Here is a 19,167-nt window from a genome sequence, read left to right on the forward strand (position 1 = left end):
AGCGTCTAGGGAGAGAGTGAGAATGACAGTGCCCGTCCCTCCCAACTCTTACTAGTATTTGCAGGTTGCAAAAGGTGTCCTTTGTGAGTGAATCCCCCATTCTGGGCCTCTGTGTGTGTGTGTGTCTGTGTCTGTGTGTCTGTGTGTTTGTACTGTATGTGCATGTGGGTATGTTCTCTTTAACTCCTACAAGGCCGAGACTTGTTCCATTTCACAGGTGGAAGAACTTGGGGCTCAAGGGAACAAGGTAGCGTCAGTGAGCAGCTCAGCCTGGAATCAAACCCAGGACCATAGATCCAACCCCCACATTTCTTTACTTCTCGTGTATGTTTTATTTCCTTTTCATGAGGCTTGTTTGAAAACACTGAGATCCAGGGCACCTGGGTGGCTCAGTGGGGTAAAGCCTCTGCCTTCAGGTCGGGTCATGATCCCAGGGTCCTGGGATCGAGCCCCACATTGGGCTCTCTGCTCAGCAGGGAGCCCGCTTCCCTCTCTCTCTGCCTGCTTCTCTGCCTACTTGTGATCTCTGTCTGTCAAATAAATAAATAAAATATTTTAAAAAAGAAAAAAGAAAGAAAGAAAGGAAGGAAGGAAACACTGAGAGCCAAGCAAGGCTAGCCCTGAGGCAGGAAGGGTGGGCAGGGTGTAGGTCTTAGCAGAATGGAAATGGAAAAGGATGCTTTGAGGGTCCCACGGGATCCACGCTGGTTCACCAGACAGGGACAGTGCAGAGGAGCTAAGGCCAAACCACCTGCAGGGGAAGCAGTGGCTGCACACTGTGTAGGGCCTCCATTCCTGGCTTATATCCAGGAACAGCAGCGGGCATTTGGGCCAGTCACATTTCTGAAACCTCAGCCTCAAAGCGTCATTGCCCTGAAGTCCCAGGGAGAATGAGGAGTAGGGGAGCAGGCTGGGCACTCGGGCCTTCTGACCTCTCAGTCCTGCTCAGCATCGCCAGCCCGGGGCTTCTGGAATGCAGCGCCACCGCTGGAAGCGAGGCGGACCATGGAGAGGGTGGGCAGGCTTATCACAGTCACTCCAGCAGCAGGTGACAACAGCCCAGACTGGGGACCGGCGGAGGCACAGGGGAGAGCTGGGGCACATGGGAAATCACCCTCAAGAGAGCAAACCTGGGGACCGTCCAGAGATAAATAAGACGAGGGAGTGGGTCGTGAGGCCTGAGCTCCCAGCCTGAGCATCAAGGGTGGTGATAGGAAGGCGGATAGAAACCAGAACCCTCGAAAGAAGTCAGGCTTGAAGGTATGTGTGGGACCCTGTTGCGTCTGAGGAGGGGCTGAGGCATTAGCAGGGCATCAGGGCCAAGTCCATGAAAGTGCTGGAACTGAGGTGACAGGAGGGAAGCAAGGATCTGAAACCCAGACACTGAGAGTTGACAGCTCAGCACGAGTGACTGCTGTCAAGGCAGAGAAAGGCAGCAGGACAAGGCAAACGAGGAGGAGTTCCTGAGAGAGAGGAGGGACAGCAAAGAGGGGAGGAGGGCCGGGCTAGCCTGAGGAGAGCAGACAACATGCAGTGTTCTGTAAGCCAGGCAGGAAGAGCTTCGAAGAGACAAGGACAAAGAAAGAGACTTGGAAATTGGTGGGAAGGACACCACCAGTGACCTCGGAGAAGTTCCACAATACACAGAGAAGGGAAGTGTAAGTAAATGGGTAGGAAATCCCAGTCTGGAGCAAAACCAGTGTGTGGCAGTGATGAGAAGACGAGGGAGGGGGACGGGGGCAGGCGAGAGGGAGGGGGAGGAGGAGACCCCCGTACGGAGGCAGCGGCAAGGACTTACTAAATTTTTGTTTATTAGGGACTTGATTTAAGATGAGACCTTGGAGGGGCGCCTGGGTGGCTCAGGGGGTTAAGCCGCTGCCTTCCACTCAGGTCATGATCTCAGGGTCCTGGGATCGAGTCCCGCATTGGGTTCTCTGCTCAGCAGGGAGCCTGCTTCCCCCCCACCTCTCTCTGCCTGCCTCTCTGCCTACTTGTGATCTCTGTCTGTCAAATAAATAAATAAAATCTTAAAAAAAAAAAAAAAAGACAAGACCTTGGAATCCCTGCTGATGAGAAGCCAGGGATGAAGGGGGAAGACGGAGGACGGCAGAGAGACCGAGGAAGACAGGAGAGGCTGGGAGCATGTGGCCGTGGGGGAGGAGGAGAGAAGGGCGGGCATACCCAGGGCGGGGTTCACAGACGTGCTGTCCACAGCAGCCCAAAGGTGGGAACAACCCAACTGTGCCTCACTGGACAAACAAATAAACAAGATGGTGTCTCCACACAATGGGATGTTACTCAGCCATAAAAAGCCACAAAGCCCTGGTGACGCACTACAACATGGAGGAACCTTGAAAATGTGACGCCAAGCGAAAAAAGCCAGACACAAAAGGCCACATATCGAATAATTCAACTTATGTGAAATGTCTCAATAGGGCCTTCCACTCTGAACTTCTGAACTAAGCCACTAGCCAAAAAGCCCCATTCACCTGCTCACACGTGGACTTCCTGAGGTGAGTGAGGCTGGGCGTGAGCAGGGACAGCCTAGCCTACTCAGGATGTGTCCCCAGGAGGAGGTGACTCCAGGAGGAGGTGACCTGCTGCTAACTCACTGTTCAGAGGGCTCTGGCCACATCCCTGAGCAACACTCAGTGTTTAAGGGTAGAGCTGAGACGGAAACACACGCTACGCTCTCTGTGCCTCAGAAATGACAAATTTGGGTTTTTGTTTTGTTTTTTTTTATAATGGGCTGAAATCACCAATAAGTTGGAACAGTGAAGTGCTCTGAAGGTGAAAAATGCTTTGCTTGATGCTAATAACATTTTGGCAGTGACAGTTTTGAAGATTTATCACAGCTCTTTTCAGAAAAAGTAATAGCTCCTTTGAGGAAAAACTATATTCTCAACATTAGAAGGCTTTTATAAACTGAATCCTGATTAAAGAAACTACATTTCAATGTAATCATGTATTCTGTGTCTATGACTGTGGGAGGCCCAGGGCTGGGCACCGACAGGGGCAGAGAAGTAAAAAGGAATAGAATGTAACAGTTGCTGCCCTCAACCAGCCAAGTGTGATGTGGGAGGTAAAAACACACAATGTGTGCTACAGGGAGGAGCCCAGAGAGGAGAGGCGAGGGCTGTGAGTCCCTACTACACATCTGTGCACCTTGTTAAAATTTCTTCTCCCTCTGCTCTTTCTTTCATTAGTCAGCAGACATTTACTGAGCACCTACTATGTGCCAGGCACTGGGCTAGATACTGGAGATGGGTGAGAAACAGATCAGGCGCTTGGTTCTCACATGACATTCCTAACTCACGATGAGGGTTGCTGTAATCTTGCAGAAGCAAAGAAGCAGGCCCAGAGAGGTTGTGTAACTCACTCGAGGAGCTGGACTAGAAAACAGGAAGGATATAGCAGCGTGAAAACTGCTGGTTCTAGAGGCTATGGTCAAGTGGGGACAGGTAGTGTCTACACCACAGGGCAGATGGGTCAGGGTCTAGACCACGAGGCTGACTCTAGCACCTGGGACTCACGAAACCTCAGGCAACAAAGCAGGGTGTCCAGGAATCTTTTTCTGGACCAAACAGTATGATGCTGGAGCTGGATGGGAAACAAACAGGGGAAACAGCCCATGTTCAAGGTCTAGTTGGTTGGGATTGAGATCTGGGCGTTCTGTCTCCAGAACCTGTGCTCTTAAATACTATGCTGTAATTTTAAAAATAAGAGACCCTTCTGACTCTGTCCCTCACATTAGTTTGCCACTAAACTTGTCTTTATTAAGTCTCACGGATGGCCCCAACCTGTTCACCTCATCACGCCCAACCAGTGTCACTGGGGAGTTCACATCTTCTTGTCACCTGAAAACCAAGCGGTTACAACGATTTCAAATACGATGCTATCCTTCAGAGTGTCTGCAACTTCTAGCACCTTCAGAGTGTCTGCAACTTCTAGCACCTTGCTTCTGTCTCTGCATGTGGTCTCTTAGAGAGGTCTCAGAGCTTCCAGTGTCATGCATATCCTTCCTCAGACTACGATATGACAGGAAATAACCTTTTCTTGGGAGCCACTGAGGTTTGGTGATTGACATATTATTCCAGTACAGTCAAGTGTTACCCTAAATATTCTTGGCCAAGCATGTACTGATTGCAGTGAGCAGCTTATTGAGAGGCGGAGCTAGACGCTAGAAGGGGGTGGGGCTTGTCCCACAGGGAAGGAGAATGGAGAAGGTAGAACCCTGCTTAAGAGAACAGCTGGGCAAAGTCCAAAACTAGATGAGCAAAGAGCGAGGGTACCAGGGTAACCTTTCTTATATCTCTTCTAGCTCAGAATTAGGATCTGTTCTAGAACATGAGGATGAATGGAGGCCCTGGGGAAGGGAAGCACACAGACCCAGCTCTGTGAAAGGCAAGGAAGGAAAGCTGCTGGGAGTCGAGGAGACCCTGACAGAGGCTGGATGGTGGAGAGACCCCAGCCCAGGCAAGGCCACCTCAGGAAACAGAAGGCAAGTACTGCAGGTTCAAGGACAGCAGGAGACACTGAGGAAAACTGTGGTTCTATGACTGCTTTACACTTTTATGAAATGAGAAAGGACTCCTGGATAGATGGATTTTCTCACAAGTGGCGAACTCCAAGCAAACCACATGCTGTTCAAGTACCTTAGGGAACTATGTGATCAAATGTCAGTGCAGATTATGTATATTATTTTTTAAAGTTGTTTAAACTGTGACCAATGCACAAAAGTATCTATACCTTTTTTCTAAAGATTGGAAGTTTTAAATGTGTGATATTCAGGATATAGGACAACCATTAGAAATAGCTTATTAGAACCATAATTTGCTGTTATTTACAAATGTGGTATTATCAGATAGCTTTGTTCTTGTAATAGAAGAAATAAAAGATGATCATTTTGTAAATCAAGATCAATTTGCCTGCTGTCTCCTGGGTTCCTGATGAGTTTACTGGCAATCACCAAACCATCTCTGAGTCTGTCTAAGTAGAATTATCAAAATTCATATTCTTATAATACAACTCCCTGGCCCTGATGCCAACTGAGAGTCAAAGTATTTTTTATTGTTATTGGTATTATTAGAAGTCCCAAGGAATATCCTATATACACATATGCGCCACCTAGGCAGGATGTGCTATTGACATGGGAGATGTTAAGTCGTCTTAGATGATAAAGGTGAAGTTCTTTTCCCCACTAGAAGCAAAAATCTGAACATTTCAAATCAATGGCTAAACCTTGACAGTGAAGAAATGCCTGAGAGTCCGCACAGTTAAAAGTGTATTAGGCATCCAGTTATTCCTACTTCTGTTGGAGGCTTAAGGAGGTATAAGGTATAAGGTATATGGAGGTATAAGGTATAATATTCCATATTGATGCAAATGGGGTACTTTCAAAGAAGAAGAAAAATAAAATTATAGTAAAAGATGAAATCAGATCCCTTTCTCAACACATACAAAAATAAATTTCATTTTAATTAAAGGTTGGCAAAAACCAAATTTTGAAATGCTGGGTGAAAAATATAGATTAATGTCTTTTAACTCTTCAAGCAAAAAAATATTTTCTTAAACGGGATAAAAATGTAGTAACTAGAGAAGTAAACTTTGCAAAACATAGTAAGAATGTCCGCGCATCCAAAGACCCTGCAAAGTGAAAAGACAACATACAAACTTGGAGAAAATACTTGCAATTCATTCAGCTGACAAATGGTTAGTATCAAAAAGAAACAAAGGACTTCTACCAACAAACAAGGACACAGACACAGGAGCAAGAGACAGAAAGATAGCATTCCATAGGAAAGACACACACAGGTAGTAACAACATGAAGAGGAGCTCAGTGTCATTAGTGAACCACAAAATACAGAAACCACCCTGAGATACCTTTTCATACCATTCCATTAGCAAAAATTAAAACTTCTGACATTACAAAACATTGAAAAGGATATGAATTCACAAAACCAATTATGCATCACATGTCCGAGTACTTATTAGCACAACCACTTGGGAAAAGAATGTGGTGTGACCTCCTGTAAGTGATAAGTTACATAGCCTATGTTCCAACAATTCCGCTCTGAGGTGGATACCTGAAACAGTTGTAAATACGTACATGACAGGAGACACATACACAGATGTGCATCATTCCCTGTCCACGGGCAAATAGATGAATGGAACTTTCCATAGCAGCCCAAAAGAATGAACTCAAATACCAGAGAATTACACACACAACACCATAACAGCATTCACACATGGTGCTGTTTTTATAAATGGAAAACAATTAAAGCAAAACTAATTCCTTCTATAAAAATTTGTAAATATTAAAACTTTATAAAAAGGGAAACAAAGGACTAATCCACTCAAGGTTCAGAATGATCAGGACCCCTAGATAGAAAGGGGAAGTCAGGGAAGGGCTAGTGAGGAGACTATATGATTAGTTATAGGGTTGAACTTCTGGTTTTGAAGCTGATTTCACCAGTGATTATTACATTATTAAAAGAGCTAAGTAAATATATAAAAAAGCAGGCTATGGACAAGATGAGAGAGCATCACCAACCCTGCCTTATGACCCTTCTGATTCAGTGCACATGAGTTCCTTTCATAAAATGGAGACATGCCCTTTAAGAACAGACTTGGGTAAAATATCAAACTGAAATCATTTCAGTCCAAACAGTGACAAGCTCCACCTACCCACCCGACTGAGACCAGAAGGTTCTTTATTTGTTCTGACATTACTTATAAAAGAGAAATTGAAAACATCTTAAATATCCATCACTAGAGGAATGGTTTAAAACACGAGGCCATGCCCCTATGCTTCCATTAATTCACCTTATCAACACCTTGATTGAGCTCCCATGATTTGTCAGACCCTGTGGGATACAGTGATGAGCTAGATTGATTCAGGCCCCACTCCCATGAGGTTAACACTGGTGGGGAAGACAGGCAGTCATCAAAAGGTCACACGTGTAAATGAACACTGAAAACAGATGAAGGCTGTCAAGGCAAGGACCACACGGTTATGAAAGGAGAAAAGGGAGGGAACCCAGCTTGAAATGCTTAGTGAGGCTTGAGGCTTCCCAAGGACAGGTGGCATTTCACAGAGGACTGAAACAAAAACCTGGGAGTAGTTACCCAGGTCAAAGGGAGGCAGAAGGAAGAGCCATCCAGGCACAAAGAGGAGAGGTGGGCCCACAGCTGAAGGAGCAAGCTCGGGCTGTCAGGGACAGGAATGGCCAAGATGGTCAGGCCCAGAGCAAGGTGGGCAGTGGGGTGAGGTGGGGCTAGAAAGGGGGGTAAGGGACAGATCATGGACCGAAGAGCAATGGGAAGAAGGGATTGAAGTAGGAAGGCAATCACACCAGATCTGCAGAGGAAAATGATCACCTGCCACCAGGTGGAGAAGAGAGGATATGGGGACAAAAGGGGGGCTCCCTATGGCACAATCATGCTGGTTCAGCATGTAGCACAGTCAGGAGTGTATGGACAAGCAGTGGGAGATGACCTCAGCAGCACAGACAAGGGGTAGAGGTAGCTGGCCTGGGGGTGGCAGTCGTGGGGCTGTGGAGAGGGTTCTGGATTTGCGAGGTCTCCAGATGGTCAAATGGAGAACACTTGGAGGTAGAAGAGGTGTGGACAAAGAGAGAGGGAGGCACCTCAAATGACTTGCAGATGTCTGTCTTATAGAACTAGAACACTAGAAGCTGAGCAGGTGGGAGGGGGGCATGATGAGCTTGGTTTTGTAAATGGCGTAGCTTAAGGTGGCCAGGGACATCCAAAGGCAGATGTCAGGTAACCAGTAGGTGAGCTTGGAGGGAGGATGATCTGGAGATACAAGTTTAGGAGACACACTGAAACAGTTAAAAATGAATGAGGCAAATCTGTACATACTGACATGAAAGGTTCTCTACGATCTACTATAAATGTAATATACATGGAATAAAGCAAGTTATAGAACAATTATGTATACTGTAACCATGTTTTTTAAAAAGCATATAGAAAAATACTTAATTATCTGGTGTGCAAGAGAAATACACACACTCACCCAGAGATACACACACACACAGGTTTGGAAAGAATATACCAGATTACTAACCTACCCCAGTGACTGACTGATGCTTTGGATTGGGAAAGATGAGTGAAGAACTTTCAATTTTTGTCTATAAACTTTTACACCTCTGTATCCTGTTTCTTAAAATAAAGACTTCATCACTCCAACTGTCCCTTTACTCCATCCCTCTGGCTTTCCCCAACTCCTACAGCATCAGGCAGATGTTGGCAACCAGAGATGAAACAGAAAAAGGAACGGTGATGCCAGTTTTGCATGTTATTTAATGGTTAAAAAAAAAAAAAAAAGGAGGAATTTGGTATTTGCTTTTAAGCTGTATCAAAATAGCTATATCAGAATGTTCATTGGGAAATGCCATTCCTGCTCCTTGAGTGTTAACAATCGAGTTGGCTAAGCAATAAGTCAATTAAGATGACTGCAGAGCACAGAAATCTGGGGGCACTAGCTTGTGCTCTCCTACTGGTTGCCCATTGGTCTCCAAGTAATGCCCACCAATCCTCCATACTGATCAAGGAACACTGAAGACCTCCCCCACTGAGGAGAACAGTGTACTTGGCCTAATGAACATACACAAAAGGAAATTAACATCAATGGGAAGATGAGGTGGCTTGACACAGCAACCTGCACAGATTGTCCTGGAATTTTCTTGTTACTGAGCGTCATCACCCACACAGTCCCAGTCCACAGTTGGTATATATTTGCAGAACTGTTTCTGAAATGTCCAGACCTCTCTTTGACCAAACATATCATTTCCCAAGATAAAAATGGTGGACCGCGAAGACAGAAGCATCCCGGTGTCAGAAAGCCAGCCAAGGAACAGGATGTCTATCCCCATGTGAATTTCACTCTTCCATTCCCAAGCCTGTGAAGCACAGCCTGAGACAATCTGTAAAAATTTAAAGTTGCCTTGTCTAGCAGCTGGACAATATGTTACTTAGCCACCCTTAATAAGTGTACCTTCTACAGAGAGATCGATAATAACTCATCTATGGAAATCATACCAGCAAGGCAGACGCAGGTAAAATTGCTCCCATCTTGCTTCTCATTTGCATCCACACAGCTGGCGTTATTCTGACACGGCTTCCGCTGGCAAGCATCAAATTCTTCACAGAAGGTACCCACATACTGATCCTCACAGGTACAGGAAAATGTTGCCTAAAACACAAGCATACCATACATGTTACATGAGACCTCTAAAATGTACGCTTTGGCTGGAAATCCCAAAGTTCAAAAGCCTCGCTCCCTTTTTTTTTTTTTTTAAGATTTTATTTATTTATTTGACAGAGAGAGAGATCACAAGTAGGCGGAGAGTCAGGCAGAGAGAGAAGGGGAAGCAGGCTCCCTGCTCAGCAGAGAGCCTGATGCGGGGCTCCATCCCAGGACACTGAGATCATGACCTGAGCTGAAGGAAGCGGCTTAATCCCCGCCTCGCTCCTTTTTGTAATTATACCAATACTGAATGCTGGAATCATGTCATTTATATTTTGATCTGATCAAAATCATAGCTTTGAGAGAAATGATGTATATTCCCTTACATTTTTTTTAAGATTTTATTTATTTATTTGACAGGCAGAGATCACAAGTAGGCAGAGAGGCAGGCAGAGAGAGAAGGGGAAGCAGGCTCCCTGCTGAGCAGAGAGCCTGATGCGGGGCTCCATCCCAAGACCCTGAGATCATGACCTGAGGCGAAGGCAGTAGCCTAACCCACTGAGTCACCCAGGCGCCCCTTGTCTTACATTTTAATTTCATACATGTATTTTTCTCATTCTTTCTTTATTGACATTTACCCCGACCATTTTCTGTCTTGCTAGAGCGGATGGATTATTCTCCAGCCGTGAAACGAGATGTCAGCCAACCAGCTCAGCTCCTGTAGCATCCACAGCACTTGTAACAAACACCTCCTCAGATCTCCCGCCCTGACCACCTTCCAGAGCACGCAGGGAATTTACTGAACCACCTTCTAAGTTACCTTCAGCGTCAACACACAGCTATACAGACAAACTGAGTGCAAGGGAAGATTAAAAAGAGTATAATTCTAGTAAATGTCTTGTTTGGTTTATGGCGTCCCTGCTATCTTAGTGAAAGACCATAACTCAGACCCAGAGCACTGCATTTGGTTGGAACCTTCATTCCTGAGATAGTTGTAAAATCCAAATAAAACAGAGCCTTCCTGATCTTTTCTTCATACTTAATGCCTGGGGGTGGTGACCATCTGAAACAAACAAACAAACCAACCACCCACTAATGGGGCTCCAAACCCTGTGTGAAGCAATGTAGGTTGTTACTGCAGAGGGCCTGGAAGAAGCAAAGGAGAACGGCATAAACAAAACAGAATACTTAAAAAAATCAAACAAAACAGAAAACCGCATCCTCCCAGCACTCCCCAAGCCTCCACATCAGGCAGGAGTTCAAATCCCTACTGGTCCGAAGTCCCACCCATAACTTCTCCCCAACCCACCCTGCCTCCCACCTCCCCCTCCCCAGCCCCAGTCCCCTGTCTCTAATCTCAGAGACTCTCCCCTTCTTCTCCAGGTGTTGTTAACTCAAAATCCCCAACCAGGGCCCTGACCCCCCAGGCATGCATATATATATATATACATATATATATATATATGTATATATATATATATATATATGTATTTATATATTAAACTTGATTGAGATACATATATATATATATATACACACACACAAAATATTTTCCTCATCCTTTTCCTGTAATACCCATCAAACTTGCTAGCAATCATGACTGGTATATAAAATGCTTGAGTTCTATTACTGGTCATCACACTGAGCCCTCAATTGGTCATGTTTTTACTTGATGCTCTTGGGTTTTCTAGATAAAACAACACCCCCCCCAAATTGTGTGCCAATTGCAAATAATGGTAACATTCTCCGCCCCCTCCCCCAACCCCGGCCTTTTCCGGCCCTCATGGTTTCATTGCTGGTTCTTCTAGAATAAGCTTGATTTCAAAGGGAGATCTGTAGAATTTATCACTAAGCAGAAAGGTAGAATGAGGAATGAATTTTATCAAATGCCATTTTAGCTTCTTAAAAAACTGTATCTATTTCTTTTTATCTTTGTCTAGCAATATCTGACTGTTTAGATGCCCTAGACCTCACTCAACCTTGCATTCCTGGAAGGAAGGCCCACAGACACATTAAGCAAAATTGTATTACGGACACAATCTATTTGTAGCTATACTTCTAGTGCTTTCCATCTAACTTGCCCCATCCCCAACAGACACCTTTTCTAAGAAAAACTGTCCCTTGCACACTGATATCATAGCTTATACTCTAACAGGATGCCACTTGCCGAAAGTGACTAAACCAGGAGTGGACAGACTTGTGACCTCAGCAACCAGTCAAGACACCCGTCAAACAATCTTTAGTTCTACCAAATGGCCAGATACTGTGTAGGTGTGTTTCTTTGGTTAACTGAATATTTTTTTGTTAAGGGAACAGGAGAAATCTTTGTAATCTGCATAATCAATTCTTCCTAAGTTTAAGAACACATTCTTCAACTATATCTTAGAAACCAGAACAGGTGGAATAAAAGCAATGGCTTTTCTTCTTCAGTTAGAGTTAAATTTTCTGCCTTCTATTTCCATCCTCTCTTGCACCTCTTTGTGGCAAACGGAAATTCCCTCTGCCAGCTAGCAACAGTTGATTCCCTATCTGCTTTTTCATGATATTGTGAGGTGGGTTTTTCCCCCCCTTTTGTGTGCATTTGCATGGACATTGTAGTTCAAAGCTGGGAGAAGCTGCATCAAGGCTATTAGAAAGGCAGCCTTTTAAATAGGAAACTCTTTCTCTAGAACTATCTTTAAAGGAAAAATCTCGTCCTTGCCCAAATGTGCAACAGAGTACACCTTTGATATTTGCAGGGACATGTCTGGAGTCCTCGGTGTACCTGCAGATTCCTGACTGCCTTTGAAATGTAAACACTGTGCATGCTGGCCACATACAATTCCAAAATGGGCCTCAGGATCTTCATAAATTACTATGTGTCATTATTTTTGGCAGCTGTCCTCTGAAATTTACTTGGTTTGTATCCAGCAGTTCCATATTGCAGATCAATTTCTTTGGCTATTTGGGGGATACATTTTGCATATAATTCATCAGCTTTGTCCCATGGAAAATATGTTGCTTGTGGAAATAAATTATTAAAAACACCAAATCAAATATCTTCAAGTTAGCTTTTATTAAATCTAAAGCTGAAACAGAAGCCACACATTTTGTTTGGCTTTGTTTTAAGCCAGAATGTTGAAAGTAACATTAAGAAACTGTTGAAATAATTGTTTTTGACCAAACAAAACATGGAATTGATTCTTAAACTTTGAATGATGGATAAGGAAGATTAACAAATGTTTACATACCCATGACTATAAAATTCTACTTCAGTTCTTATGTATTCTGTATCATATGGTCCATAAAGTTAGATTTCTTCCTAAATCTATTTTCTAAGAGCAATGAGCTTTCTTAAAAATATTAAGAGGTTTGTTTTAATATTAAGTTTCAAGACTTGATTTGTAAGAAGCCATGAATATTTACTAGGAAATTATGTTATTAGCATCTTTGTTGTGGGAAACTGTGATCACTGAAAGTTGTAAACTGTTATACCAACCTTAAGAAGATTAACCCACTATGCCAGCACTAATCTAGGTCCAGTTGACTTAACCAGCATAAAAGACAAAATGGACTTCTTATAATTAGTAGCTTAGTGGGGCGGGGTGCCTGGGTGGCTCAGTTGGTTGAGTGAGTCTTGGTTTTGGCTTAAGTTGTGATCTCAGGGTCTAGAGATGGAGACCCACGTTAGGCTATCTGCTCAGCACACAGTTGGCTCTGCCCTTCTCTCCACTCAGAAATAAAATTAGTAGCTTAGCTAAATTACAGAAAGCTATTTCCTTGCAAAATCATTGTATATTTACATGTAAAAGTTTTTTTTAAGTAAAATGAGAAGTGACCCTCAGAGATTAATCTTAAAACCCAATGCAGAATCTCAATTTCCCCAACAGCTTGACATCAAATATTCCATTTGTACATTAATGGAAATTTCTCGGTGGTAGGAAGCTCACTTGGAGGTTTAAAAAGTTTTAGTCACACCTGCATTCATTTGTTCACCCACACGACAAATACTGACTGAGCACCTACCATGTGCCAGGCCAGGCACTGTTCTAGGACCCAGAAACACACAAATGAACAAGACTGTCTCTTAGAAACAATAATCTAGTGTAGGTGACTGATGATAAATAAAATGAACAAGTAAATAATGTAGTAAGTGAGCTGATAAATACCATGGGGGAAATTAAAGTTGGGAAGGGGAAGAGAGGAGCCCTATAAGAAACAAGCCCATTAAGCCTCCTACTGTGTTTACAGTGAGGATGATGGCGAGAACGTTCTTCACCACACATCATTTTGGGCCTCCTTTATAAAGTCTTCCTCAAGAAATTCGCTCAGTTAAGTGCCAGTAAAAGTTTTGCTTCTCATAAGAGCTGATGTTTTGTCCTCAGGAACAATGCAGATCATGTGACTGCCCATTTTTTTCCTCCTTTTTGATTTGGTCACAGCATGCTCAGAGTCAACCAGAAGTTCGACTTGAACAGCTACCTCGAGCTCTGTGACCTCTATGGCTTTGTCCTCTTTCTAACTTGGAGGTTACGTTCTAATTTACATCTTCCCTTAACTTATGTTTTTGTATTTTTTAATACTCCAAGAACCTCATGAAATATGGAGTCAAATGTGTGATAAGAAAGTCCAAATTCCCCAGCATGGCACACAAGGCCCTTGACGATCTGGCCCATCTCACTTTTTCCGTTTCATTCTCTGCACCCGTCACTTCTCAGTAAAGCCTATTCGTCACGAACAAATCATCCCACAGAGACGAGTTTTCTGAGGAGCTTTATTTCTCTCTCTCAGGGTCAGAATTCATCCATTCTATCTTACTCTATCCCTTAAACAAAGTATCCAGAAAATACACTTATCTCTTGTTGGTGTCCTTGTGACATCGGTATGACCACAAAAGCCCCAGCTGACTGGACACGGAATCTCATTGTTTATAGAGCTTGCTGACACTGAATTATCTCCTTAATCTTTACCACCTCTGTCAGGTGGCTATTATCACATCCATTTTAGGAATTGAGAATAGACTCCACAGGGAGGTCAGATACATTTTGGAAGGTGTCCCAGCCGGTGAGTGTAAGGTCAAGGCTTAAATGTGTATCATCGATTTCAAGCCTTTCCCATGCGTAGCTGAATATTGTCCTCTCATCACCGTGTTGGTCCGTGTACCAGAGATGCACATGGGGCGCCCTTCACCCCAACTTTAAAATAACTCCAATAACTGTGGTACTTTGGTTCTGGCTCCAGATTGCATAGTTTGTCTACTTCCTCTCTTGCTGTCTGCCTGCCTTCCTTGTCGGCGTCACTGACTATCCTTTTGGTTCACTGATTCTAATTTTTTTTAGTCTTAAGAATAATACCAAAGGTGGGCGCCTGGGTGGCTCAGTGGGTTAAGCCGCTGCCTTTGGCTCAGGTCATGATCTCAGGGTCCTGGGATAGAGTCCCGCATCGGGCTCTCTGCTCAGCAGGGAGCCTGCTTCCCTTCCTCTCTCTCTGCCTACTTGTGATCTCTCTCTGTCAAATAAATAAATAAAATCTTAAAAAAAAAAAAAAAGAATACCAAAGGTGTTCAAGTAAGGTTTCAAAATTGAATAAAAATATCCTTCCTGAAGGATGAACATATCTCTTATACGTAAAGTGCCTAATGACTCCTGGGCAGACTCGAAAACTTTGATTAGACAATTTTCCCCTAGGACTGGGGGTCCTTGACATCTGGGACTTAAGTTACACATACATAATAGATGCTCAACTGTTCACTGAATTAAGCTGACTTCATCAGGGGCTGTTTGAAATCATCTTCAAGAAGAGTCCTGCGCAGGTAAGGGGTCCTCTTCCCCCACGTCCTTGTCTATCTCTGAGGATCTCGTGTTTCGCTGAGACAGCACCACAGTCACTTACAGATTCTTTGTCCACACATTCTTACACAAGGGGATATTGGAATAGAATGTGGAGGGTAATTTCCAAGCCAGAAGGTGAGTAATGGACCCCTCAACCTTTAAGAAGGGAAAGGAGATTTTCTGAGCCATTCCTGGCTAAAGGACCTCCTGGGCCAATTTCCATTTCTGCCAGGGGCCAGCCCGCTTCCAAACAACATCTGGGCTAATTGTAGTTTAACGTATGAACATCGGCAAGGTCCAAACTCTAGCCAATGAACGGGTCATTGTTGGAGATAGGTGACACAGACATGAACGCTTGCCAAATTATTCTCACTTTGGGATAAGCTTGAGATTTTTCACAATAAGGAAGTACATTGTTTTTATTTTAAGGGTCTGGCTAAGTCCCAAGAAAGGAAAGATAAAACTTCAGAAAATGAGAATCACACTCTGCATTCTGTGTCCAGCTCCTCCCTGTGGAGTCTGCTCCTGCCTTTATGGCAGGGATATTGGAGAGAACCTTGTGTGCATGTCACGGAGCCTCCCTCGATGTTAAGTCCTAGTCCAGAAACTTCTTTCATCTCCAAATGTCAGGAAAAGTTCTGCTTGCCCCAGAGGTCTATTTGCTTTCTCCGGTGGGCAACAAGAATCAGGTAAGTCAACACAGTTGCCTCCAAACAGCAGAGTCTTCTTGAAGTTTAGCCATTTCTGGGCTAGGGAAGGCTTGGCTGCTCTGTTTCCCCAGGAGGCAGAGGCCACAGGCAGGGCACACCCAACCCAGGCCTTAGCAAGGAAAGCAATTCCTGCTTGGCAGAGCCTGTAGGTAGATATTCAGACTCCTCTAGATGAATTCTCTAGATACAGGATCAAGACGTGGAGTCTGCTTCCTAGTAATAGAAAGCTCTGTCCTCTTCCTGCTCTTTTAATGGGAGAGCTCCAAGTGCAACTGTTCATGAAGACGATTCCCCAAGTAGGGGCCTTCTGCAGACCCTTACGCTCAGAGCTTAAGCAGATTTTAGGGAAAGAAGGCCGTGAATCCCCATTGTCTCATGTAACAATGCAGGATCACTCAGATTCCAGCCTGAGCTATCCCATCACCCCAAGATGTACTGACCCTGGATCTGTGCAGATGGAGGCCGCAGGAGCCTCATCCTGGCAAGGACCTCAGCCAAGGATCTATTATTCCAGCTCCTGGGAACCTGGCTGGGTGGTCATTTGGGTCTGAAATCACATAACTGATGTTAGGAGCTAGTTGGGCAGGTAGGTAGTCAGGGCCAGGGTCCGCACTGAGAAAATATGGAGTCAGGACAGTTAAGATCAAAGAGCACTGACATTCTGTTTTGCAGATTAGACAGAACCACACTGACATTCTGCTGTGTGGCCTTTGCAGAAATGACTTCTGCAAAACGTCCTGAAATAAGACAATTAACCACAAAGCATTTGTCAATATCATGGGCAAGGGGCAGTTAAGACCTAAGTTAAACCCAGGCACGCAGCTGTCAACCAAAAAAGACCTTCAGCACAGGACATTAACCTAATCGGCAGACAGATATGTGACCGAAGCCCTGACTGGCACGACTTGAGCACGCCCTGATTGCTGAAGGTAGTTCCGCAAAAAAAGCTCATAAAAACCCCTAAAGTTAGAAACTCTGGTGGCAACCCTCTCGGGGACCCCTTGCTCTCCGGGAGCTTTACACTCTTGCTCAATAAAATTGGCTTGTTGCCCCCCACTCTCCGTCTTATCTACTCCTCATTCTTTGAAACAACATGACCAAGAACCGGGGACATTAACAGAACAAAAGCCCTCTAACACTGATAGATACTAAAACCTAGATAAAAAGCAGTCATCACAGAATACATTTTCATATGATTCAGCATAGGTGAGTTATAACTAATGGGTCAGAACTAGCACAGTCTTTTAGGCAGATTTTGTATTTTACTAAAAAACCCAGATTTTGTATTTCAAAAGACAGAAAGGATTATTTGGATATAAAATTTAAGACACTATCTGAGAATTCCTATTACGATGTGAAAATCCCTACACATGCCTTTTCCTAAGTCCAGGCCATACAGAGATCCCTGGAGCCCAACCAGAGAGACAAAGTGTTGCCCCCTGCTGGGGACATTGTAAACTACCTCAAAGGAAAACTCACTGATTTACATTTTTAAAATTCTTGTCTGTCTGCTAGGTCTTACTATTCATTTACTACGCATGGAATTTAAACAACATGCTCACATTGCTTATGTTATCTTATTTCCCATTAACCTTAAACACACTACCCCTCTTCTATGTGGATTCATTAATTGCAAACATAACTGCTTATTAGAAAAAAAAAAAGTAAGCTTAGAAAACATGGAGATCATCTAAATATGAAATTCAAAACTTGACATTCAAAAATTCCTAGAATTCATTTCTTTGGCTTAAATGTTAAATTCTGAAAAATAGGAACAATAATAAATGAGCCCTGCTCTTTCCTTCCAAAGGACAGCAAAGTTTACTTTATTACTCAAGGGAGAAGAAAGTAAATGTCCTTCAGGAAATTTTGTAAAAGGCTTTCCGTCTCAAAGTGGATGTATGGATTGGCAGAATGGAGACATTCAAAAGCGGTTTCTAACCATATCCTGGCAACTTCTCTGTTCTCAACAGGCTGAGCACTGCCATAATTAGGCCCAAGATTTCCACATAATCAGCCTGGATCTTCAGTTCACCAGTATCTGTGTATCTATTTGATGAAAAGTACTAATCCATTAGCAAAAGTAAAGTTTGACTTAAAAAAAAAAAGTCACTGAAAATTCATCTTTTTTGAATTTCCCTATTAAAAAAACCAGCCCCATTCTACAAGTAAATGACATGCCATTTTAATTTCTTATTTTAAAATTCCATTTAGTCTTTTAGTTCTTTCCTTTGCTACATGAAAAGAAAATGGTAAAGAAAAAGCTTTAATAAAATAGACACTTTGATATATACATTATTGATGAGAAGAATTCATTGAAGAATAAGGATCTTTCCTACCATTTTCCTCAAGTCACCTCAGATGGAAAACCTACTTTGAGTTACTTTTTTTAAAAAGATTTTATTTATTTATTTGACAGAGAGAGAGAGCGTGAGTGGGGAGAAGAGAAACAGGCTCCCTGCTAAGCAGGAAGCCCAATGCGGGGACGCTTAATCCCAGGAGCCCGGGATCATGACCTGAGCTGAAGGCAGACGCTTAACCAACTGAGCCACCAGGTGCCCTTCAGTTACATTTTTAAGTGTAAAGCAAAGACGATGAGTGGAAACTTCTTCTAAAGATGGGAATCCGATGGAGACAGGGCAGGGTACCCAACCACCGTTTATTGAAGAAAGGCCCAGCATAAGCCAAGCACCATGCTGAAGATCACTTAATCCTCTCAACAGTCTTGCAAGATCAGAATGATTTTTCTGTTTCATAAACAGTAGTTTAAGTAGCTTGTTCTAGGTCACACAGCTGGCCAGAAGCAGTGAGAAGTGGATTTTGTCTCCTTGCAAAGATATCTCTTACAATTTAAGATACTGGAAAATGCAAGGAATTGAGTTACGAAGTATGAGGGGTGTGGTTCAAACACAAAGTACGAGGGGTGTGGTTCAAACACCATCCTGAGAAGGGGGGGCGATGGAGGCATGTATGCACTGAGTGAGAACTTGAAGGAGGCTGGCTTCCAGTCTTCTCACAATCTTCTTCGATCTGATGCATCTCGGTTTCAGTCCCATGGAAGCCATAAATCCCCATTATCCTTCCCCATCTGCAAGTGACCGCATGTCTCCCTGGGGTGCTAACATCTGCCTCATGGGTTTCCTTCTTACTCTCACCACATCCATGTGCTGAGTTGCCATAATGCAGGACCACAAATGGGCAGCTCAAACAGAAATCTACTATCTCACATTTCAGAAAACCGGGAAAATCAAAACTCAGGTGTCAGCAGGGCTGGTTTCTTTGGAAGCTTCTCTCCCTGGCTCATAGATGGCTATTGCTGCCCTGTGTCTCCACAAACCTTTTCCTTTGTGAATGTCTTTGTCATAGTCTCTTCTTCTTGTAAGGGCGCCAATCACCATAATGAGGACCCAACTTATATGACCCATACGACCTTGT

At 43.7% G+C, this 19,167-nt stretch overlaps 1 protein-coding gene across 2 annotated transcripts in view; it reads right to left on the reverse strand.

Moving 5' to 3' along the window:
- DNER (delta/notch like EGF repeat containing) overlaps positions 1 to 19,167 on the reverse strand; it is a 312,134-nt gene that overhangs the window by 100,851 nt on the left and 192,116 nt on the right. For both annotated transcript variants that reach the window (XM_045078829.1, XM_045078830.1), the window contains exon 6: positions 9,065 to 9,218. In XM_045078829.1, coding sequence (XP_044934764.1) covers positions 9,065 to 9,218 — 154 coding nt within the window. The remainder of the gene's footprint in view (positions 1 to 9,064; positions 9,219 to 19,167) is intronic.

Source organism: Mustela putorius, unplaced genomic scaffold (genome assembly GCF_011764305.1).
Source record: "Mustela putorius furo isolate JIRA1106 unplaced genomic scaffold, ASM1176430v1.1 tig00000275_pilon_pilon_pilon, whole genome shotgun sequence".
In the NCBI taxonomy this organism is placed as follows: domain Eukaryota; kingdom Metazoa; phylum Chordata; class Mammalia; order Carnivora; family Mustelidae; genus Mustela; species Mustela putorius.